General features: G+C 38.8%; 1 protein-coding gene across 8 annotated transcripts in view; it reads left to right on the top strand.

The window, feature by feature from the left end:
- Positions 1 to 25942, top strand: part of LOC112149472 (muscleblind-like protein 1) — a 71900-nt gene that overhangs the window by 1602 nt on the left and 44356 nt on the right. For all 8 annotated transcript variants that reach the window (XM_036214785.1, XM_036214789.1, XM_036214786.1 and 5 more), the window contains exon 2: positions 16129 to 17116. In XM_036214785.1, coding sequence (XP_036070678.1) covers positions 16943 to 17116 — 174 coding nt within the window. In that variant the 5' untranslated portion in view covers positions 16129 to 16942. The remainder of the gene's footprint in view (positions 1 to 16128; positions 17117 to 25942) is intronic.

Raw genomic sequence — 25942 nt, 5'->3', positions numbered from 1 at the left:
CAGAAATTCACCTCCAATTTGTTGGCAGGCCTGTCCTCATTTCCCATCATTCCTTCGTTTACACTCTCTCCCGCTAGCTTACAGCTCTTAAAACTCCAACCTAACATTACCAGTGCGACAAAAATTGCGAGGAATATTGTAGCTATCCAGCTGTACAGGTCTGAGCCAAATGCCAGCTCAGATGAAGCTCAGATGAAGCTCAGATGAAGACGAACGTGGATCTACTGGGCTGTAAGTGGATGCATTGGAATGGAGCCGATTGTAGTTTGTACATAACTTGCTTTTTCAATCAGCATTTTTCCTTTGTTCCTTATTCACAATGATTTGACTAAAGAAATCAAATCAATCATACATACTTTATTATCCCAGAGGAACTTTGTCTTAAATTCAGAGTGTCAGTTAGTTCATAACTACATTTGCGTGCACACACAACAAATAAAACAGCGAACAACATGCACATAAGTGCATAAAACATAGAGGTATGTGGGAGTTTTCTACGTCCAAGAAGAAGTTGTTTGCACAGTAACTTAATGTCAGACAAGATTAACATCATAAAAGAGATTTAAAACACCCATAAAATATCAAATACGTTATATATATACTTAGAAATCCAGTTTTAATCATAATTGTCTTTATATATGTCCTTCATCATTGGACAAATGTTAAAATCACCAAAAACATAACATCCATTGGAGTGGGTCTTTAGCTGTAGTCTAATTTTTCTGTATTTTGCAGCTGATTTGGGTCCACACCCAACACTTCTTCCTATTTTTCACAGTATTTTTATTCTCATGTATCCTGGCTTTGTCTCTTTCCATCAGTTTTCCGCCTCGTTCTTTGTCTCTCGAATGTATTATAGCTCAGCCTGTGTTTTTCTCTGTCTGGCTTTCTGATTGCCAAAACTTCTCTGCGGATCTGAGACGGCAGATCTACAAGGTCATTAGAGTATAAAGCAGAGAGAGTGTAGAGAGGCATTGAATCGAGAATTGCACGATTGTCTCGCAAACTGTTAAGAGCGAATACATATATTTATTTGAGACTGGATTTGTGTTGCTTGACAAATAATGTATCCTTGTTGCATTCCTCAGCTTCTATTTTCATTCCTCAACTGCTCTGTCAATGGAAGTGATGTCATGTCTCTGCTGTCATCGGTAGTCAGCTGAATGCAAATGAGCTCAATGACTGTTGGAGAAAGTATTTGCCATGAATCGGGTAGTCTTAGCCTAATTTAAACGATTTAATTATCCAAGAAAAATAGAGCAAATGCTCCGATCAAGGTGACACCAGGAGAATGTGAGTGGAGATGACACAGGGCCCCAAGCTTTGCTAATTTGACACAAAATATGTAAGTGGCAGATAGACGGTTGCCCAGACAAGTTATTTGGGGTAGTCCTGTGAGGCCAGTTGGCTTCACAGGGAAAATCACAGGGAGTCTGTCAGAACTGTATGATTGCTGTTTTCCCTGCAGTCCGCAAAGGACTAAAGCACACCAGTGGAAGATGTAATCTATAGTAAATACAGCCAGCCCCATAAAGGAGTCCTCTGTGATTTACAGAGATTAAGGTGTCAAACTGAATCACTGGTCATACACAGAGTATAGATTATCCCTGTTTGGCCATATGCTGCTCTGACGACAAGTGGGGGAGCCTGGAAGTCAGGTGTGGTATTTGAAAAGATCCTTCCTCAGTGACCATCTACTACTTTGGTATTTCCAAGCTAAACTCTCAAACTCTTGAAAACTTAAAAGACAAGCAATGGTCAGTTTAATTTTTGGATCTTTTTAGTCTTCTCATCACAAAATTAGCATCATAAAAGAGGTGTAGGTTCTAGCAAAAGCAACATCACAGCACAAGTCTTAAGCTTTGTTTCCACTGAGCGGTCCGGTTCGGTATTTTGAGCGTTTCCATTGTAAAATGGACCCATTTAACAGTACTGACCCTGTGTTACTGGACGAGTCCACTGAAATACCTATCATGTATAATAAATGAAAAAAGTCTTTATTTTAGATTTGTAGAACCTGAAGTTGCTGCCATTCTGTTAAGGGGCCTTTTCTGAGTGGGGTTGCCATGTGGTTTTATTTTATTTATTCATCTAATTTGGTTTTTCAAAGTATTTGTTCAACTTGTTTAAAGTCTGAGCCCGTAGGTCAGGAGTGTCAAACTCAATCGCACAGGGGGCCAAAATCCAAAACACACCATAGGTTGCAGGCTGAACAGGATAAACATTTATTGACACACTAAAACTATATTTTTAAAACTTTAAAAATGAAACATTTTGGGACCAAACTTTGGGACGTATCTGGTACGGGTACCCTAACCCTAGCCTGGTCCGCGACTGGTACCGCGTTCGGAACCACGTCCAGGAAGTGATACTGATCCGCACCCGTTACCAACTGTCCGGTATTGGGTTAAGGTTAGGGTTAGGATAATGGTTCGGTCATCAAATTACAGTACCTGTCTGCAGCTCAGAGGTTGGAGACCCCTGATTTAATTGCAACAGTCAGCACGTCAAAAAAACAATGATTTTGGGACACTCAAAACGTCAATTTTTGATGTGAGGGAGTCCCTAGCCAAACGTCAATATGTGACGACTTGGGAATAAGAATGTGTTGCAATATCTCACCAGCAGAAGATGACATCAGGCTGTTAATAACAAAATTATAAAATGATCTGGTGGGCCAATCACCAAGAGGGCCAGATCCGGCCACCGAGCCTTGACTTTATCTTGTTTTTGGGCTAATAATTCTGAAAACCCAATAAATAAATAAATAAAAACTGACCTGTACCTCTTAGGGGCCCTGTTGTTTTTTAGTCCATTGAAAAGTGGAACGGAACGGTTGGGGCGGAGCTTTTGTTGCCACCAGTTGATTGGCAGAAAGTGCTGACGACATTAGTCAGCGCCAACATCAGGATTCAAAGTTGTTCCGTCTTTACGGTGGTATTCTTCTTTGCTGCTCGTAATCTTCTTTCACATAACATTAAATTCCTCTTATGTACCAGAAGTAAAGCAATCGGATGACCTCAATTGTTGTTGCTTTCTAGGTGTGGCACTATGATGACACGCTAGCGGTCTCCACCTCACATGCGCCACGAAAACAAACCACTAAGTGGAAACAAGGCTTAACTGAATGGAAACGCTCGCCACAACTACTCAGTGGAAACTAGGCTTTAAAGTCCCACTCTGATCATCTTTTGATCTACTGTAAATGAGTAAACTGTTGTTTTCAAGGACATGGTTTCTGCAGAGCAGCAGTAGTTCATTGGAAAATAGCCTCTAAGTTGTGGACAGAACTATTGGTGCAGAGTAACTTGGACTCACACGGCTAGCGTTACGGCTCCCATGCAAGTCTGCGTTACTTTAAAAGTGTGAGAGGAAATCCATCAGACGATCACGATCGACCTCTGCGGTGCCACGAATCTGTTGCATTGGGTTCAAATGTTCATCAGACACAGCAGATGAACCGCAGTGAATAACGGGGGGGATTACTGTAATTCCTATATATATATATATTTTGCGGGTTATCACGTGAATCTATGTGAGTTTGGAGTTTCACGAGGTCAGCAGCAGAGCTCGTGGCTGCAGTCATCAAGTAGCCAATATGAGCCATCTGCTGTAGCTAGACCACTCCCACATCGCAGCTGAGCTGTAACGGTTGCCATGTGAACCTGGGATAAGCCTTCCCTCATTTCCCATCATCACTTTCTTTACACTTGTTCCCTCACAACTCCAACCTGACATTTCCTGTGCTACAAGAACGGTGCTTGAGGCCTGCAGTGTATTTTACACATCCAAAAACGTTTTTTTTCCCCCAACGACATTTATCGTCGGCCCCTGATTCACAACAAAATTAATAAAGAAATACTCAGATATGCAAATATGTGCTAAATTTTCTTTTTATATGTCCTCCATCATGAGAAAAATACAACAAGAACATGTTATTAAACACCAAAAGCACAATTTTCAACGGTATGGGTCTTTAAATTATTTTTTTTTATTTGACTTCACCCCGTTTGACACTTTCCTTTCACTCCACACCCATTTTATTATATGCTGAATATCTCTCCTCTTTTTTTTTCGTTTTAAAGGCCATGCCACTGATACCTGCCTTCTGTTCTCTTGTCTGTCCATCTGTCTATCACTGTCTTCGGCTTTTCGTTGTTATGCCTTCTTTATTCAAGCCTTCATGTCTGTCCAGGTTGACATGTATCAGAGCAGGAGGCTGTTACTGCTTGCACTTGAGTGATAATAACCTCTTCTCTTGAAATCCCACATGTCAAATTGGCAAATTTTCACCGGTGAGTTAAAAAAAAAAAAAAAAAAAAAAAAATGGGAGGGGGCTTTTTTTCCAAAATGTCTCACATTTCCAAATCGTCCTGTCATTCCGTTTGTCTGACTCGTCTTCTTTTGTAGTCATTTTCCAATCCTTTTTCAATCTCCCCACCCACACTCTTACACTCACACACACCTCCTCCATTGCTATTCCTGAGAGGAGCAGACTAGTCTGGCAGTTGGTTGGTTTACGTCCATGAACTCAGTGACATCCTCGCTGCTGCTGCATTACACCACGGTGCCATCACAACAGCCAGGTAGTCACACTGCAGTGGAAGTGAGAGGGAAATGCACCTGTACGCATTGGGGATATGCATGCGTATCTACAGCGGGCAGGTAATTACTTCCCTCCATAGCACCCAGACAAATCTGTTGTTATGTGTTTAAATATGCTCCAGCTCACTTCTCCTGTCCACCATAAATTCCTCACCATCTGACTCTGCACATTAGGCTTTTTAAACGCCCGCACTGATACCACAGTGCACACGACAGATTGCACACGAGCCACTTGACTGCACTCTCCGTCTCTCCTCTCCTCTGTTTGTCTTATAGCTGAAGCAGGGAGTCACGGGCCGACTCCACTTGTGTGTGCGTGTCACAGAAAGAGAGCATATGAGAAATAGTTACGCATATGCGTTCATACTACTTATACAGTGCGGCTGTGTGCTGAATAGCAATGCACCCACTGACCTTCCATTCATCTCTGCAGCTGTGCTTCCTCCACAGAGGATGAGGGGCTGTCACCTTACTGTTTGTGGTCAGTCTTTTATTAAATTCCACCCATTTAGCAAATGCTCCCCCCTACATGTCTTACTAGAGACAATCTCACTCAAGTGTGAAAGTTGGGAAAAATTTGTAAAGTTGAGCTACAGGTCAAATAATGGGCATCTCATTAGGAAACAATTTGTACATCTAATAAAACTAAAAACAAAGTTTACCACATTTAAATCTGTTTTGGATTTCTAAAACTTTAAAAATAAATTCCCCTGCTTTTGGTGTTTTATATTTTCAATTATTTGCTTTATTTGAATTTGTCTGCTTAACAAATTGTTGAAGTTTATAAAACTGTCACAAATGATTAAGAATTAAGAATTTGATTAAGATATTCCAAAGACAAAGTGTCCAGTAAAAGAGACGTTTCCAGTGTTGGTAAAAATCATTCAGTTATACATAGGCTTGAAGTGCTACGCTAGCTTGTTACATAAGTAAAGTTGGACGCCATATCGGATATGTCGAGATACCCGTTTACTGCTGTGCTACAACTGCACAAACAGAGCTAGAAAAACAGGAATGTGACTTTCACAACAAAATTATTACCGTCAGCCGATAAAGAAGAACTTCTAGAAAATGAATTAGGAAGATCTGAGTGAGTTAACTCTCAATACGGAATGTTGATCTTGTAGCCTATTCAAAGTCATTGGTAGCTTTAGACTTCGCACTAGTTCCACATTTTCTGACAGAACCTCCGATCTTTTTTCATTTTATGGAGGATGACCTTAGTATTTGTATATCTGTTTGACTTCAGATCAAACTAGATGACCCGCTGAATCTAAGCGTTTTAATAAGAGGAGAGAAAGAAACTAACCAGGATTTCCTCAGGAATAGCAAGCAAAGATCCCAGCTCCGAATTCCCGTTCGGCAAGAGGACAGGGACATGTGGAACACAGAAATCTGCCTATATAGGCTATCAACTACCCACCGACCGTTTATAAACACGGACCAAGGAGACTAACAGTTTGTGTTAATTATCATATGTGTGTAGATTTGAACCAATCACAGCCTTGCATCAAGTATAGATTGCGTTCCCTATATAAAATGTCTCTCATATGTTGCACATTGTATAAAACGTGTCCTGGGTCTTGTTTTTGTGAGGATCAGAGTTTTTTTTTTCCTTTTAAAATCGAACCAAAATTAAGCATTTTATGATCATTTTACTGTATCTGCTTAGTATTGCTTAGTAACATCTCCAATATGGCGTCATTCTTCGTATTTTGGACAACATTAACAGGCTAGCCTGCTACCTCAAGCAATACATCTAATTGGGTAAAATTACTTCTAAATGTAAGGATTGTTTCCTAATCTGTTAAACAGGACATGCAAAAATCATTTATTTATGTTAATTAATAAAATCTGAACATTGACAATGAACAGTGGCCCAGAAGTACAATTCATTCACAAAATGATCAATGCAAAAACATAGAAAACACAACAATTATAAAGCAAGAGAAAAGTTTTTTTTAGGAAATCGCTAATTGGAGGACAGCGTTTGTCCATCATTTAAACCAAGAGTTTCTTGCATGAAGCAATACTGGATATGCTCAGTACTAATCATAAAACTTTAATAAGTATGCAGACATTAAAAACACATTTAAAAAAAAACTCAAATGTCAAAAATGAGGCATCTCCATCCAATCAGCGATGTCCAAAAGTACCCACCCTTTCTGGCTTCCTCTTGTTTTTTTTAGCTTTCATTTTTATTTAGTTTCACAATTTAGGTAATTCTGGTATTTTGCTTTGTTTTCTAAAATGAAATAAAAAAATGTATTATAATGCCCTTTGCCTTCGTATTTCACTGTAACTTTTACTATGATTTTTCGATTGAGCGATTTGTTGATGTGATTTGGACTTCAGGGTCACCGTACATCTATAATATTTTAGTTGAGTTGAACTGTAAAACGAATGGGAGCCCAGAGGACTTTCTGCTTTGGAGGTCAATCACATACATTACAGTGTATAGATTGGGCTGAAGGTAAAAATAGAGAAACTGGGTAAATCTGATCAGGCTCAGTCTTTCCTGTCTTGCATTTATCGTACCTCCGTTAGGCTTCAGAGTAATTCAGTTCCAGATAAGGTGGTGACACAGCACTGAGGCTTTTATACAATTTTCAGCCCAGAACTATAATACGGCGTTGAACCTGACACCATTAACCACTTTGTCCTTGCTTTGAGCATGGTTTATCTAGTTGCCGTGGTGATGATGACCTTGCAGCACATTATTGTGGCACTGCAGCATAAGGTGTTGTGTGAACATGGAGAGGCAGCGACGCGCAGAAGCGAGAGGGGGCTGAGACAGTGGACGACTAAAACGAGGACAGCTACTATTAAAAGACGAGCCGCGCTCATGGACATGTTTGTGCCACATGATATTTTGATCACAATTTAGCAGAAGGAGTAAAATGTGGCCGAGTGAGAGCTAAATGCTAATGACAGAGAGAACAAAAGATGCTGCCATGAAATTGACCAAAAAATCTGTTTTATTCCTCCTCTTTTCTACATGAATCTCGATTCCTCGCTCTCGTGACCCGACACCAACCCCTCCCTCTCACCAGCTTGTGCTAATTACTACTGTAAGCCTCCCATCCTTCTTCTGCAAGCTTTATCCTTTACCTGTCACCACCTCAGGTCTCCTTTTCTCAATTTGACGCTAACAGCCCTCCCTCCCAACCTGACTTTACCTAATGCTTGTATCACTCTAAAGGGCAGCTCGGGTCAGTTATAGATGAAATCCTGGTCAGCTGGGGATGCGGTGTAACACGAAGCGCCCAGCATCTGTTTTTTCCTGCTGCAGTCAGCGCCCTTTAACCTCTCACGGTACTAAATTTCCTCCCCTCCCTCTTTCCCTGCTTCCTCTTTTGTCGGACTTATTTAGCTTTTTGAAAGTCATGCTTCTGGAAGCTCGAAACCTCTGACCCGCTGCGTGGCGTGATTCAGTTTGGACCAAGGCTTGAATATTTTCAGTCTCTCATCAGCACTATTTCCCCATATTGCAACGGAAAGGGAATTCTATTCGCCGTGTTTGTAACACTTCAGGAATGTCTGAAGGATCGACTTTCTGCCCAAACAAACAGGACTTTTTTTGACTGATGGACAGCCACGTGGCGAGCTCTTAAAGAGGTTTAAACTGTGACTCTCTTGGGAAATTTCTTTTCTAAGCAAATCCTTTCCTCTCATTATCTTTTAAGTGTCTTTTTTCCTTTCATAGATCACTACGTCATTTTTAAGATCAAGCAAGGAGCAACTGGCTCCCCACCCACTTCACTCCTTTCTTGTCTTTTTATTTTCCTTGTTGGAGTCACTCAAGGTGAGCAAGTGACTCCGACCTGGCCTCTGTTCACTCCGCTTTTCCCCCCCTGATCCTTTCTGTATTACTCCCACATGCAGAGCTGAATGTGGCTTTAGTTAGCTCTGGAATTCTAAATAGAAGATGCCAAACAGTGCACAATGATATCAAGATGTGCCGCTACTTCAAGCAGAAGCTGAGCCGCTGACGTCATCGTAAACAAAGCCCTCGTCTGAGTATTATTTACGGTCGTGCCAAAGTTGGCAATATTGGTTGTCATTTGGTCTATCACTCTATCTAGTGGCTGAGCCACGGCTTTGAACCTCACTTTCCAAACACCTACTTTATTTACTCCTATGACAGCTAGACAGTTGAGGCATCCAAAGGATTTATCTCTCTGCCTTCTAAATGTAGAACAATCTCTGCTGAGAGTGTGTGAAAAACAGATGTAGAGGGAAAAAATTGAGCTTTTCTATTTCTTACCTTCAAGAACTGAAAAGTCTATGCAGAGTGAAAATGATGAAAACGCTTCGGTGTGAATGTGGTTGTTTTGCTCCATACGTTCAGGCGATATATCAGCTGTGACTTTCGAAAGCACATTCAGGTTGTACGGTTCTGAGCACAAACTCTGAAAAGAAATATGTCCCTGGCAGGTGAAATCCTGTCAGCAGTTGAGGATCTGGCTCACTTTTTAGCAGCTCCTGGATGATGGATTCCTGCCGGGTACACCCTGCCTCTCAGTTAATGACTGGTGAAACCTCTAAACACATTGTTTTTCACTGGCAAAACTCGTGGATGCTTAAATAAATAAACTTGATATATTTGTGTTTGTCTTGAAGAGTCACTGTTGGCAGGAAATAATCCAGACTTTAGCCAAATGGGTGGCACAGTTTTAGCAGAAGGATTAGCAGAAGATCAGACGGCAACCCTGGTGATACTCGTGGAGTGACTGCTTTCCACATCAGCTTAAGTTAGGTAGAAATGATACCTAATGTTAATGTATCATCCTGTTTATTTTTAAATGTCCGTTCATATGCACATGAAGGGGGGATCTGGGCTTTCACCGGCGCGTAATATCCTCAGTCCTCCCCACCGCTCGCTCAGCCCAAACTTATTACTTCAGCTAGTTGATCTGATGGTGTAATAATATCTTCTGCCTCTGGCTATGGGAAATGGCCACATGCATTATTCACAAATGCTAAGGTGCTTATTGATGTCTACTTTATTTATATATTTCTGCAATAGCAAAGTCATTAATCACATGTGACGCTCATTTGTTTCAGTCTTTTGTTTTAAGGGGAGCCTCGTGTCAGGAGCCTCATTCACTTTGCTCTGTTAGAATGGGACTATTAATACATAAGAAGGTTGTGTCACACTATATTTAATTATCTCTTGTGTATGACTTCACCATTGGAATAAATTATATAAAAGCCCATAGAAACCCCCCTAGAAAGCACTGCATGGCCATCAGACTAAAGGAGATTTCTTTATTCAGATTTGTTGGGATTTTCCCAGATGTTTGCTTCGTTTTATTCATGCGGTCTCTTAAATAAGGCATTTTATTTCACACAATTGCTAAAGTTCAGTGCTACTGGATTTCTGGTGGGCTTCACTCGGATCTCAGATTTCCCCTTTCTGCTTCAACTTTTGTCTTTAGAAGAAGCTAGAAAGAAAAGCCTTCTTGTTTCTGAAATGTTCCCCACTTTGTCTTTGCTGCACACAACCAAAATGTGGTTCAGGTCTTCGGATTTGCTGAGTTTTGCTTATAGCTGGATGCTTAAAATATATTTATTTTTTATAAATCTATATGATATGACTGCAGTAACTAAAGCACCACCACCACCACCATTACAGAATCAAAAACTGGTGCGATTTTGGAAACCATTGCAGTCAGAGTCATGACCCCCTTTAATGTGTCTGTTTTTTGTTTGTTATTTATACTACATCAAAGTTTGTTTTCTTGAGTCCACCTTGTTTTGCAAATGTGAACTCACACCTGGCGTAACTGGAGCAAGCTGAGATCCTCCTGAAAATATGAGTTCACTTGCAAGTGAACTCTGGTGCTGTTCAGGAACAGTAGGACAGACTACCCCATGGATCAGAGTACATATAAACACAATGATATTTGGTACCATGCATTGCAGTCCATCAATCCATCTATTGATCTATCAATCAGTAAAATAAGATTCAAAGAAACCTTTTTAAAGTGATTAAGAATGCTTTGTAAAACCACTTATTATATGTCAGATAAATTAATCAGAATCTGTCATTCATTCTGATCATTTTAGTCATCTCAGTAATGTTATGTTTGTTTTAATTCTGCCTACGTTACACATACTGTATATTATGTTAAAAGGTTTTTTTTGTATAATTCTCTATTCTGAGCTAGAAAATAGTCATTTGTGCGAAGGAAATCTTATTAGAGGAAATCTCCTTAAGGACCTCTGTTGTAAGGGCAAAAATCCACCATGATGGAAAAAGACAGATAAGCACAAAAATACACAAGAACAATGAAACATCCATTTTAAGACAAAAGAAGGAAGAGTTAGTTACTGTAACAATGACATCCATATTTACAAAAAGTGTTCAGTGAGGAAAAACGCAGAGTATCCTTGAATGACCCCAGCAGTCTAAGCCTATAGTGATGTAGTTATATGTAGGACTCATGGTCAAGACTAACTTTCTGAGTTTTATGAGAAAAAATATAATTTTTAGAAGGATTTAATAGCCGAGCCTCAGAAGGAGCCATTGTTTTCACTCACGTTAGAATGTATTGCTTGAACCTGCTATGCAAATCATATATCATGTTGTACTGAAAGTGCTTGTCATATGCGTAGGCTGAGGTTAGACACAGACAGCGCATATGACAAGCACTTTCAGTACAACATGATATATGATTTGCATAGCAGGTTCAAGCAATACATTCCTTCACACTTGAGCAATTATTTGTCTTCTGAACAACATTAAGATATTTGAGGGTATTTTGAATTACACCTGCATGTTTCCACTATGTCTTTCAGTGGTCATTTGAAGAACTGCAACATTAAATATTACTGGGTTGGCTTCAAATTCAGAAAAAAGATTTTTGGTCTTGGTCTAAAGGAGGTGATTGACTTCTACTTTCCTGCTTGTTTTCCAGCTATTGCTGCACACATGGTATCTATATGTGAAGATTCTAGATTCCGATTGACTAAACACAGCTGGAAATCAGCAACAAGTGGGGCAGGAAGAAGCATAAATTATGCAGTGGTATAAAAGAGTCTTAGTTGGTGAATCCTGACAATTTCACTCAGATGAATAAACATGGCATCCAGGACTTCTTAATAAACTCAGATTATGCCAATTGTTGCCTTCAATATGTTCATATTTGACTGCGTTAAAATGAATCAGCCTAAATTTACTCCATCAGTTTATCAATGCCATGAAGGAAGAAAAAATGTCGTCTTATTTCCTCAACTGTTACTTAAACCATTTGTAAAAATTGAGTAGCTTGTGTTTTTTACCTTGGCTGCCCTTTCTGTGTGAGGCGTTTGCCCAAGTGTATGTATGTGTTTCACCACACATGTTTACTGCCCAAAATATCAGCTTTGGAATGGAAAAGTAGTTCACCACAGTAACTGACCCAAAAAAGGAGGAGAGTGGGACACATGCAACAAATGTTTGATCAACTACTTTGACATTTCTAAAATAATTGTCCTTCAACTAAACTTGGGTTGACTAGACTAAGCTTGAAGATCCTAAATGTATTTCTAGTATATAAAATTCTAGGCTTTTATTTTACTTTTTTTTTTACACTGGAACATTTGTCACAGTGAGTCAATAAAAGCAGGGATTTTCTACTTATCTAACATGAAAATATATCACTTAAATACATTTTTAAATAGCATTATACTGCAGCAGAATATATTATTTCCTCTCTCTCAGTCACCAACGTCTCACTCTATAGATGCACCCTATACTGTTGCAGTGAAAAGATGAAGTTTAAACGGCATTTGGTGTTTTTTCTCTATTAATTTTAGCCTTACAGGTATAAAAAATGGTTGTGGTCAGTTTGCTGGAAAACATTTTAAATTATTATCTTTGATTCAATTGGTACCGAGTGTTTATTACACTTTTAAAGAGATGTTTAGGGCACATAGCATGCAAGGTTTTGCAGGAATACTCGTCCACAGAGAGGGCTGTGGATTAAACCACAGAACTTTCTGGGCACATTGCAGAGTGAGCAATGATGCAGTAATCTTTCACTGTGCTCATGGCACAGGATATTGTGCTGCCTGTTTTTGTACACCTAACCCCGACTGAACTGGATATGGCTATGACTAATAGGTAGTTAGAGGCTGTGACCTATCAATCTGAAAACCATCCACTTTTTGTCACTGGCCATTTGGTGCTACCTTCAACCTGGCTTAAATTCAGTTTCAGGGAAGTAAATAGATGATGTACAACATCTCTCCTATTTCATTCCTGAAACTATACATCATTTTATTTTATTTGAATTTTTAACAACGGATCTGAAGCCATTTTTCCTCACTATTGCTATGCATCATATGTTTGTGCCACCCGAATCTCACTTAAGCATATTTGTCAGGCAAGCAAACATTCACCAGTGTGTATCTGCTTCATGTCTGCTATAATATCCGAACTGTATTCTATTGCTGTTAGCGTTTCTTTGAACACATTTTCATTCCCTGTTATCTAAGAAGATGAATATATTCAACATCAAGAAAGAAAGAGGCATGACATTCATTATTCATTTCTAAAGCTTTGAAATATCTTCAGTTCTTTGTTATGTATTTCATCTAATATTTTTACATTACAGACATTGCAAACATATAGAGATATCAGAGGCTAGCTATAGTAAATCTACTGCACATATATTTGAGTTAGACCTCTCTATTAAACTAGAAAAAAATTAATCAATTGAAAATAACATCCACATAGATGAGAAAGATACAAGTAAACTTTTTAATGGCTTTCAGGATAAAGAATTGCTAACTTTTTTCAAAGGAACAACTTCCTGTTCAAAGCAAGATACACAACAAAAGTGACTGGAGCCTCGTCGGAATACCATGTAACCTCTATAGGTGGATTGTTGCACAAGCAAGTCAGTCCTCCCAAAAAAGCATAAACGCCTCATTATAATATAGAAATTAACACTTACAATGTGACTTGTTTGTTTTAACCTGTGTAGCTATTTTAATTCAACTCTACTGGGGGTCAAATGTTGCATTGGTCATCATTTTATCTAGAATCACAATTGTATTTATTCACATGCAGTTTGGCAATCCGAACAACATGTAGCGTGTTTCATTCGTCAAAGATGACCGTACGACCAATTTGCACCTTTATTTAAAAATTCAGGGTTTGGTGGTATTGCATCAGACAAACATGATCTAGTGAGTGAAACCACCATGTCTTTCTATAATTGTACTCATAAATGCTATACTGTCCTCTCATTGGAAATTCTCAAAAAAAACACTACTTTTGTTCAACCATAGAGGATCCAGTCGCAGTTCGAAACACACGGTTCAAAAGATTTAGCAGCCATCTTCTAATTAAAAGCTTGGCAGCTCATTCACAAACTATCTTCATAAATCAGAGCTTTCCTGAACTGGCTCCAAAATGTTAAAGGAATGTGCATAAACTAGGCTGTCATTCTCTTTGTTTCTCCTTGAGAATGACCTTATTTCATCCTAATCTTGCTGTCGTTCCTCAGCAGCTGCCAGCTGTGGCAGTAAAACTTTCTGTCAAACTAAAACTAACAGTTTTCTGTTTTCAAAGATGAGCTAATTGACTGTTAGTCTAGCTAGTTATAGGTCTTGTTTTTTTTTTTTGGATCTATGATAAATCAGTTTGCTCATTTGTAATTGGAACAAAATTTATTTTTGTATAAAGAGTCATGGATGTTGTATAAATAAAACAATGTTATTCTTTGCATCAATACTTACTGTACTGACTGTTAACAAACTGAACAAAAATACTGAACACTGTTATTTTTGCTCCCATCTGTCCTGAGATGAACTCTAAAATCTAAAACATTTTTTTTTTCCAAACACACACACACAAACCATTTCTCTCAAATATTTTTTCAAAGATCTGTGATCCTGAGCACTTCTCCTCTGTTGAGATAACCCATCCCCCCTCACAGGTGTGCCATATCACAGTATGATTATTGCACAGGTGTGCCTCAGACTTTCCACAAGTAAAAGCCTCTCTGAAATGTTCAGTTGTATTACCCAGCACAATGCCTAAGATGTTGTACGTTTTGGGAGTATGCAATTGGGATGCTGGCAGCAGGAATTTCCACCAGAGCTGTTGCTTGTGAGCTGAATGTTCATTACTCCACCATAAGCTGTCTCCAAAAGACAGAATTTGGCAGCATGTCCATACAGCCTCACAACTACAGACCATGTCTATCCACACCAGCCAAGGACCTCCACATCCAGCATGATCTCTTCCAAGATCATCTGAGACCAGCCACCCGTACAGATGCTTAAACAATGGATGAAGCTCATCTGCATGCTCGTCATCTTCATTGAGGTCCTGACCGGAATCAAGTTCGCTATCGTAGCTGATTTGAGAGGGCAAATGGTCACATTGGATGATGTTTGGCTCTGTTTCCAGAGGTGTTCTCCTCATGGGTGAATCCCGTTTACACTGCTTAGGGCAGATGGCAGACGGCGTCGTTGGCGATGTGTGGATGAATAATTTTCTGATGTCAGTGCTGTGGATCAAGTGGCCCATGGTGACAGTGGGGTTATGGTGGATAGGCTTATGTTACACATAAAGAACCCAAGTGCATTTCATTGATGGCCTTTTGAATGCACAGATATACAGGACGAGATCCTGAGTCCCATTGTTGAACCACACACCCAAGAACATCCCCTCATGTTGCAGCATGATAATACACAACTCCATGTTGTGAGGATCTGGTCGTAATTCTTGGAAGCTGAAAACCTCCCAGTTCTTGCATGGCCAGCATAGTCAATGGTCTTGTCACCCACTGAGCATGTTTAGGATGCTCTGGATCAGCTCTGTATATGACGGCGTGTTCCAGTTCCTGCCGATGTCAAGCAGGTCTACACAGCTATGAAGAGGAGTGGACAAACATTCCACAGGCCACAACCGACAATCTGATCATTTCTATGCAAGGATGTTTTTCACTCCATGGGCCAAATGTGGTCACACCAGAGACTGACCAGTTTTCTGCTGGTCAGTCACATTTCAGTGGGATTTTACTGCATTGGGGCCAGCCTACGGTACACCTGTGCAATAACCGTGCTGTCTAATCAACACCTTGATTTGGCACACTTGTGAGGTGGGATGAATCATCTCAGTAAAGGAGAAGTTCTCACTATTACAGATTTAAGAAGATTAGTGGACACTATTTAAGAGAAAATTTTATTTTGGGTATGAAGAAAATGTTTCAGATCTGTACGTTCTTCTCATGACAAATGGAAGCAAAAACGAACATTTTTTGTTTATATTTTTGTTTAGTGTGTTGTTTTCTTAACGCTCCTGGTATGTTTCTCCTTTAGTTCATGCATGAATGCTTGAGTTACACTGTTAACAACCTGATGTCGGATTATCCACCAAATTAGTCTCAGGGCCTCCAAGAGGCAGGATTTACATGGAAATAAACAACAAATGTGATCAAAATGTGTGTGCATGTTAGTGCTTTGTCTTTGAGCTTCTGAGGGGCGCTGCGCTGACATTCTCCCACCCCCGTTTGTCCACAGAGAGAAGTGCCTTCATTTGCTGACCCTGTGGCCGTTTGGCTCCACTGAAGCCGCCTGTGCCTCTGTGCCAGCTCATGACCGTGGGAGCTGCCAGCTACACCAGAAGCATCAAGACTGCCGTGACTGCCAGCCGCGTCCGCTGAGGATGTCTTCACACCACTGACACCTCCCTCGTCCCCTCCCTGAATTTGGCTCTGCGTGTCTGCCAGACCTCTCCATCTATGCCACTCAGCCCTCTCCTGCGGAGGCCCAATACTTCCTCCTTCTCTAAAGACAAAGGCTGATACTGAAGACAAACAGTGTTTATCAGCTCCTGTGAGCAGAAGGAAATTGTTTTACGGCTGTCCTCTCATCTGGTCTCCTGCTACTTCTCTTCCTCTTCCCCTCTTCCCCCAGCCTTTCATCCCGTCATCATGGGCCAGCGTAATCGATAATCTCGTTTGCTATTTGTTTCATCTGACAATTCAGTTGAGGATCAAGAAAGCCGGCTTGCTTTTAAAGAAAGAGATTACAAAGTTAGCATCCGTGACCCTTCCTAGTCCATGTCCTGGGTAAAAGGTGCTGAGGTCTTTGTTTTTGAGCCACCAACTGACTCCTAGGAGGAACCACTGGTGCTAAATTAGTCCAAGGCATCACAGGTGTCGTACAGATCAAACTTTGGGAGCAAAACTACTTAAGTTTAGCTTTTTCTCATGTCCTTTACCTACTTTTTTTCATTGTTTCCCTCTGCGTTGCTAAAACCATATCGACAAAGACATAGCTCCTTTTGCTGGATACTTTTTCCTAATAATCGACCCCTGCTGTCGGGTTCAAAATGGCAGTGAATGTGACACCGATCCGGGACACAAAGTGGCTGACACTAGAGGTCTGTCGGGAATTCCAGAGAGGAACTTGTTCACGTCCAGACAACGAGTGCAAGTTCGCCCACCCTGCCAAGAGCTGTCAGGTGGAAAATGGCAGAGTCATTGCTTGCTTTGACTCACTCAAGGTGAGTGTGACAAACACCTGTGCTGATACAGACAGTTTCATGGATTTTCTGTTTTGAAATGCTCGCGTGGGTCCAAGATGTGAATATGGGACACATATGAGGTCTTGTTTTGTTGAAAATAATCAGTTGTCAAATGAAAATGAATAGTTGTGGACGGCCATAAAGAACTGAGTCTATTTGTGAGTCCAACTAAAATGAAATGAAGCAATAATCCCACTAACATCTGTAAATCAGACTCAGAGTTTCCTTTCCAGACTTATAACTTTAGTGCAGGACTGCCGGTTGGCACATTTCGTAGGATTCTGTGTGAGTGTGACTCCTGCTGCCTGAATGGGAAACAGAAGTAGGACAGCAAAACGTGTATTTCCCATTTGTATGTGGCTCTGTGAGTATATGTCTGTGTGCTATTCTGAGGTCATGCTCCACAGTGGGGTGATCTCAGAAAACTCTTTAATTTAGCGTCTATTTTTGCCCTGGCACAGAAACAACACATTCCCACCATGTAGCTCCTCCTGGAGAAGGAGTAAGAAAAACAAACACAGCACAGGATGGAAAAGCTGGATAGAGAGGACCAGGAGAGGAAGCTAAAGATATTTTTACTGCACATATATGTATAGATAGACACTGGGAATACTTAGTAGTAGACCTTAACAATAAATTGCAAATGTATCGTCATCCTGATATCAACACATATCGCAAAAGACGGCACAGTAAATTGTTGTCGTACCCACATGCTAAACAATCTCACGGCAGTTTTAAGTATTCAACAAAGTATTAAACTGAATTGAGTGCAGTATTTTAATGGATGCCAGTAGAAATAAGCCTGGTGGGAAGTTTTTACTTAAATGTAGATGTAGTTAGGGAGCACCAGTTCCCCTAAAAATGTTTGGAATTCTAAAGGAAATTCAAATTCAAGTTATTTCAGAAAGAAAAAACATTTCTGATAATTGTTGAAGAAACAGTTAATCATCTACCTGATGTAATAAACTGTGTAAGACAACTACTTCTATGTAAAAATTTAGATTTGACATTTTTTTATGTCAGCAACTTTAATATATTTAATCAAATTTAACTTATAATAAAATCTTAGTTCACAACTTTTATGACAAATAAAATACTTTATATTAGCTAAAATTTAAACCCACATTATGATAGATCCTCCCCCATGCTTACAGTAATATTTGAGAATTTACCCAAATTTTCTATAGTGAAAGATTTTGAAACATTTTTTTATGTCGGTCATTTTTAAATACTTTGTAGAAAATCGTGTGAATAGAAGAATTTGACCATTTAGAGTAGAGTTTAAAGGTGCACTTTCTCATCCTTCCTTCCATTTGTTGTACCTTTTCCCCCGGCTCTAAAAGCCTTTTACGATGCAGACCAAATTCCACATTAAAATGAAACTTTATTGGACCTCATCAGGGACAATCATTTAGTGTCACTGTGGTGTTGTCGGGGAAGGATTTTTACTCTAAAAGCAGTTTGATTTTGTTAAATTGGCTATGCTTCCTCTCTTTGCACTGCTGCAGGCAAACGCCTCAGCTCCTCTGTGGTTAGTGTGATACCGAGCAGACGTGATCTCCTGGAAGTGCCCAAAGAATTTGGCCGCTGTAGAAAAAGTATTGTGTACGGCTGTATTGTATATAAATCCTGTGAGAGTGAGCGCTTTGTGTACACAAGGAACACAAACCTCAGATCATAATTTGAACTTGCTGGACATGAAACCTCCAGTAAGGATTGTGGGTACTTTGCCCCACATTATTCCCTCTTCCATGTTGTTGCCTGGTTCTGTAATTTGCCTGTTATCTGATCGGCATGCTGAATGTTATTCGGCTGCGTACCTGGTAAGGGGTGGGGATTTCTGGTTAAGCCGAGCAGGATGTTATTCCAGCTATGGACTGTTTGGTGGAAGCTGGGCTGGTGGAGGTAGACAGGAATGGTTGCGGGTGGTTTCTGGGGCATTGCACGGATCATGATAGTGACGCTCAAACTGAGGGCAATAGACGGCACGGCGGGGATGTGAAAGGAAGCATAGCGGTGTTCACGGAGCCCTTCCCAGCTCTCGGAGCCAGAGCATTCCACAGTCTGCCTCCCTTCCCTGCCTTCATGACAGAATGATAGATCTGCTTTATCTGCAGATGAATTCATAACACAAAGCACGGCCCGAAGAGAGAGACAAGGGTATATGGGAAGGACGCGCTGGATGATCCGGAGAGAAAAAAGGCAGTAAAAGGAAGAGATGTTGGTAAATGCGGCTTCACGCTCTTGGACAATTTGTCATATCATCCTCCCTTCATTACAGAATCATAGACTAGCAATGGAGCAGACGGCGTGTTGCATAGAAAACAGAGGGGAAGATGAGATTCTTTTTTCCTTTTTAATCTTTTGCGTAGTATTCATAAAGCTCAAGTTTAATAAAAGTTATTAAATGAAAGACCTTGTGTTTTATTCATCAGTCTGCTTACAGGTTCCAACACGTAAAGAAGTGGATTTTTCTCTCTCTGAATCCATTACAGCAGGTCTTCAGCTCTCATTTGTTACTTTGACACTTAACTCTTTCCACATTTGCTCCCCAACAACACCAAACGTTCAAAAAGGGGATCCACTTTATGATGTCAGTTTTTCCCCCTAATTTTGGTCCAGAAAACCTGACTGCTTGAACACAACCAAGTCTTTAAGAAAACTGTAAAACACTTCATTTGTTTTTACATAACGGTCTCTTTAAAGAGTCGCAAACAAACTGCTGTTTTACACTTTCCAGAAATCTTCAGGAAGAATAAAGTCTATAATTTAGGGTTGAAAAAGATTTAGAAGCTTTATTATTAACAGTTCAGGTTTTGTCAAAGATTTCAAGTTGACAATGCTATTTTCCCTTATCACATGTATTATTGTTACTTCCCCTCAAGTCCTAAATCACCTATAGATCATTGACTGTATAAGAGAACTGGATTGAACAGATTCTCCTGAGTCCGCTTTTAGTGGAAGTTGTGTGGTCTTCAAACAAGCTCACTCCTGACTGGTGACAGTAGTTGGAATGAAAACATGGACTCAGTGACTCGTGATGTCTGACGTCCATATCTTGGAAAAATGGCGACTAAATTGGCTTCATCTCGCTGGTGCCAGAAGTAAGGCTTTTTCTGTGGGTGACATCACACTCCAGTTCTCTTATAAGGTCAATGCTATAGAAATGCTCTAGAAAAATAAGAAGAGAGCACACATTTAACTATTTTTTTTGTTTGTGATTTAAAAACTAAAACATGATGAAAAAGACTTGTATTTGATTACAGTCTTACAAAAATGTGATTTTGATTTTTTTTGTTTGTTTTTTTTATCTTTGAACATTATATTTTCACTGAGAAGGAGAAAGTCTTAGGCCAGGGAAGGCCAGTTTCACTTAGTTTAGTTTAGTTTGACAATCAGCTATTGTTTATACTTTATAACTGATTTCATGTTTTTGTAAAATTACCGATGTGAAGCCCGTTGAGGCACCTGTGTTGTATATTTAGGTTATATAAACATAATTTAATTGAAATTGAATTGAATTTTAGGGATTAAAGCTCAAATTGGAATGAAGTTTCCTTCATTCTTTAAATATGATCAGATTATCTATCATAATTATGATTAGGACAAAAAAAATCACCAGTGCTTAATATAAAGGTAGCAGTAAATAATTGTTACGAACAAACATTGATATGAAGCAATATTCTCCAAAAACAGAAAGAGATGATGATTAAATCTGTTCCATCTCCATCAAATCATACTTTTTCACTGACGTTTCAAAGATCATATTCGAAAAAATTGTTTTTTTATCGAATGTTACATTTAATTTGAAATACAGGAATTTAATTACTGAACTATAAAATGAAAGCAAGTTGTTTTCTAACATCCCAGTTTATGTAATGATCTTGGAACCAACAGTGATTGAAAACTGAGCAGAATTTCAAACATTTTAATAGATAATCTGCAGACAATATTGCAAAACACTTGTTTCTTAGAATCTTCAATTTCCATCAAGTTTCTGTTCATCTGCAGGATGCTACACACAAACGTAATCGACTGTGAAAGGAAATTGTTGGCCTAGTTTATTAAAAACTGCTTTCATTATGCATGATGGATATTCTGAGGCAAGAATGAGGCAAGGGATCGCACGTGTCCTTCAGAATTTGGAAACAGATCATTGCAGAACCAACAAGCACTCGTTACGCTCTTGACAGGATTTTGTGGAAACACATTGGATGGTGTTCTTAAAATTTTAACACATATTACAAACCTTACAAACACATTCTTCACATCTGAAAATGATAAGAAACATAAAGCAAAATCAAAAATACTGCAAAAAAGAAATTCTCGAAAAAGTGCCACAGCCTGAACTGAGCAGAGGCAAAGAGAATCTTAAAAAAAAAAGCTGGCATGATCAGGAAAAAAAAAGAAAATAATACAAACTAAATGTTTAAAAAAATAATAAGAAATTACAATTAATAGCATAAAAAATGTTAACAATTGGCAAAAACAAAATAAGAAATACATGAATGTAGAAAAATGCATATTTAAACAAAAATTTCTGAGGTATAAGCTCAGGATATGGATAAAAAAAAACAATAAAAATATTTTTATAATTTAAAAAAGGGATTTTACCAGGTTAAAATATCTCCAATACGTTGTTCTCTTTTTAATTTCTTTAAATAACCATCAATTTTCCAAACCTGCTTATTCCTTTTTGGAATCTCAGGGTTGCTGGAATCAATCCCAGCTAGTGCTGGACAAACGTGGGCTACACCCCGAGGGTTTGCCAGTCAGACAACACACACTTACACCTGGGGACAATTTAGACTCACCAATCACCCTATTAAGCATATTTTTGGACTAAGGGAGTAAGCTGGAGCACCCGCAGAAATCCCAAGCATGCATGGGGAGAACATGCAAACACACAGAGAGATCCCTGGCAGGATGGTGTTGCAGTGTGAGGTGAACCACTGCAACACTACAGCCTTAACACACAGGTCTGCAACCTTCTTATACTGACTGCAACCCAGTTGGAGCCACAGAGCCTCACTTTACCCTTTAGAAAAATACGACAATGATAAATATGAAGGAACTGTTGTATTTTTGGCATAAATAAAGTATAAACATGAAATATTTTGGTTTCAAAATATGAAATGGTTTGTAACCTTTTTACAGAGGTTCACATAACCTCCTTTGAGAATAAAAGACACCCTGCGACGTATAGGCTCATCTCAATACAGTTAATGTGATGAGCCAGGAAGTGGGCAAAATACGGCCTGGGGGCCATAAGTGGCCCGTTAAGGTGTTTAATCTGGTCTTTTGAATTGGAAAAGAATAATTCTTGATAACATTTTATTTTCCCTGATGTCTCCTCATGGTCCATTAACTACAAATACATAGTGTTTAAATGCAGAAAGTTATAGTTGGAAGATTTGTTGCATTTCTGGTGTTCATGTGTTTTCTGACAGACATTTTTCTGATCAATGAACGCAGCATTTCTCTGATATGCGTTTTCCCTCATGGACATCAACCCATTGGTACATTTTGCTCTAAAATAAGAACAAAAGCCCCCGTTTTATATAAGAAATGTTCTTTTTTTTATATATATAAATTGATTTTCAATCAAAATTAAAGTATCTTTTCATCCAGATTTCTTATTTTTCTCCTTCTTTCTCTTATGAAGTTGATTACCAACCTCATTACTCCGTGTTTCTGCTCCTGGTTCTGCCCTTCTGTCAAATTTTAGAATCATTTGTGGTCCACGAGTCAAAAAGTGTGCACAGAATGCTTATGGATTTGTAATCCTGATTAACTCAAATTAAATTACAGCTATCTAAGTGACCATTGCCATGTTTTGTTTGTTTTTTAGACCATAAGGCTCACTTAAAATGCTTGCATTATTTCAAAAACAGAAAATGTCTTTTATTAGCCTTAAATGTGAATCCTGTTTATGCCTACTGACCCTTAAATTAATCTTCTGTGGTACACTGTGCTCAAAAAATATGTCAAAATCTTTTAGTATAACTTTGGTAAACTGTGAAGCCCCACCGCTTGATGGATTGTTGAAGCATTATGGGTATTGTAGTCAGGAGCCTGATGTAGCAAATGAGTTGAATTATGAGAGTTTGACTTGTTCCACTGTTTCATTTCACTGCATGCACCTCATGTAGTCCAACAATAGGTTACTTTTTAAAATTATGAACATTTTATTTTTTTTCATCCAGGATGAAGGAGTCAAAGTGGCTCCAAAAATAATACAAAAAAAACTTTCATACCTTCTAAAGCTTCCATACAGGTATTTTAATATTCAAATTTATTAAGAGTTTATTTAATGTTGTGTTTATTGTTAGTTATATCTGGTTTTGGTGATTTATTTGCATTTCTGTCTCTTTTAAGGAAAACACAATACATTTCATGACAACTACTACATTTCAGCAGAGAAAACAATAGGTTATGGTCCTTGAGAACGCACAAGGTGTATGGAGTGGGAGCAGAAGGATGGAGAGACAGAAGAAAGCTAAAAGAAGAGATAAGAGAAGAATAGCTAATGTAATATATGTGGATTAAAGCCCCAGTAGAAAACTGTGTAAGTGTCTGTTTAAGTGTGCAGTGGGGATGCAGTAGATTGGATAAGAACCTTTTGAAAAGGAAACTTACTCAAACAGAGTTAATCTGCTCTGTATCTGTATTCTGCTGCCATGCACCCGCTGTCATCCTCTTCTCTCATTACCTCTGTTAATCTCATTTTACCCAAGCCGTTCTCGCGCTCCTGTTCTCTTCTTTTCCTCGTCCAGACACTTTCATATTCATTTCACTCAAAGCGATTCTTATCTTTTTCAGCTCTTCATCGCTTTTGATTGAATTTAACCTTTTTTTGTTCATCATAGCCAGCAATTAAAAGAGAAAAGAAAAATATTTCAATTATGGATGCCTCCAACAACTTTGCAGCATAATTATACGTGACACCCCTTTTTTAAGGGTTGTTCAATGAAATGATATAAATGATACATCCTAGAGCTCATTTTGTATTCATACAACATTCTTGTGGTGCCCATGAGGATTTGTCTCTTACTCTGGTTGCAGCATAGAATGAATCTGTGATCAAACATGCTTAATATACATGAAACAACTAAAATAAGAGTCAAGAAATTCTATTGTTTTGATAACATGAAAGGTTTTGCAGTTGCGAAATAATTGTAATGTTTTTTTTTCTGACATAATTGCATTGAATAAACTTCACCAACTTTCTACTCATCATTAAAAATGTTGTTAAATGATGATTAGAAAATATTTTTTGCTTTATATTGATTTTCATATTATTCATTTGGTCTTTTAAACAACTAGATTTGGGTGATAAGCCTATTGTAGTACAAATTTCTAAAACTTAAATATGCAAAACTTGATTTTTCTTATGTAATTCCAACATTAGTTCCCCTAATATCAGCATTACACCTCTATAACTCAATTTTCTCATTTGTTTTACCGAGTACAATTTCCAAAACTAAACTAAAAAACAAATTTTCACTTGTTTTTTAACCCCTAAACTTCACTGTAATGGTTATAAATCAGGGTTGCTCAATCCTTGTCCTCAAGATCTACCATCCTGCCTGTTTCCCAGCTTTCCCTGCTGATTACCTGGATCAGGTGTGTCCGAATATGGAGACCCCTGAGTCAGCAAATTTGCAGAAAGCAGTGAAGAAAAAGGAAAAAAAAAAAAAAAAAACAACGTTAAGGTGGTAAATCTCATGAACCAGGATTGTTATAAATGAAACTTGAAGCCCAACTTCTGCACAGATTTTTAGTCTGTAGGTCTACATGGATACGTTTGATCTCAATAAGGAGTAGTTCTCTGGGAATTGTTGTCCAACTAAGCGGCAGCTGGTAATATTTGCTCATTGGAATGACTTGGCTTGTATAGTCTATGTTTAGGTCACTACAATTATATAATATTGTATCAGACTGACTTGAAGCTGCTTGACTGTTGGAGTTTGTGTTTTGTTCTATCTCACTGAGTTAAAGTGAATGCACCAGCTCCTAAAGCCTGTCATGTAACTGCAGTGATGTGAGTTGGACAACAGCGGACAGGGATTGACTAAAACACATAAAGGGAGTGGAGTCTGGTCAGAATGTTTTTGGAGATTGCTTGCAATGAGGCATTGTGATTTTAGGTGTTGTTGTGTGCTATTCTTTTTTGGTGTTGGTCATGGCAAACAGTAGCCATTAAAAATAATCTAAACCCAAACTGGACATTATTTATTTCTGCGTCTCAATGTTAATAGAATGCTACAATAAATTGTTGATTTAAACAATAATCATGTTTACTTTCATTAAATATCCTCATGTGTTGTTGTTCACCTTTCAGCAAATATGCCAAACTGAAAAAAATGAAACATTGGATCAATTAACAAAGGTTGTGTAATTGTCATATTTCATTTTTTTTTTTTGTTTTCATCAAATTCAAATTTTGGATTGATGGTTTACTCAACTCAAAATTGAATTTAATAAAACGGATATTTTCAAATAACTAATTCCAGAAATTTTGTTAATAAAGAAAAACAGCTTTTACTAATTCGCACACTTTGGTTTTGGCAGAGTTTGACTCCAGACGCCCTTTCTACGGAGACCCTGAAGGGCAAATCATGTCAACAAATTACTTGACGCAAAACATTTTAAAGATCACGACAGTTAAATAAGCAAAACAAATACTTAAAAAAATCTGCATGCACGGTGGCGCGGTGGTTAGCGCTCTTGCCTCACAGCGAGAAGGCCCCGGTTCGAATCCTGGCTGGGACCTTTCTGTGTGGAGTTTGCATGTTCTCCCCG

The sequence above is a fragment of the Oryzias melastigma genome, linkage group LG13 (genome assembly GCF_002922805.2).
Source record: "Oryzias melastigma strain HK-1 linkage group LG13, ASM292280v2, whole genome shotgun sequence".
Classification (NCBI taxonomy): Eukaryota; Metazoa; Chordata; class Actinopteri; order Beloniformes; family Adrianichthyidae; genus Oryzias; species Oryzias melastigma.
Note: the sequence above shows the minus strand (reverse complement) of the source record. Positions and strands in the feature narration are given on the sequence as shown.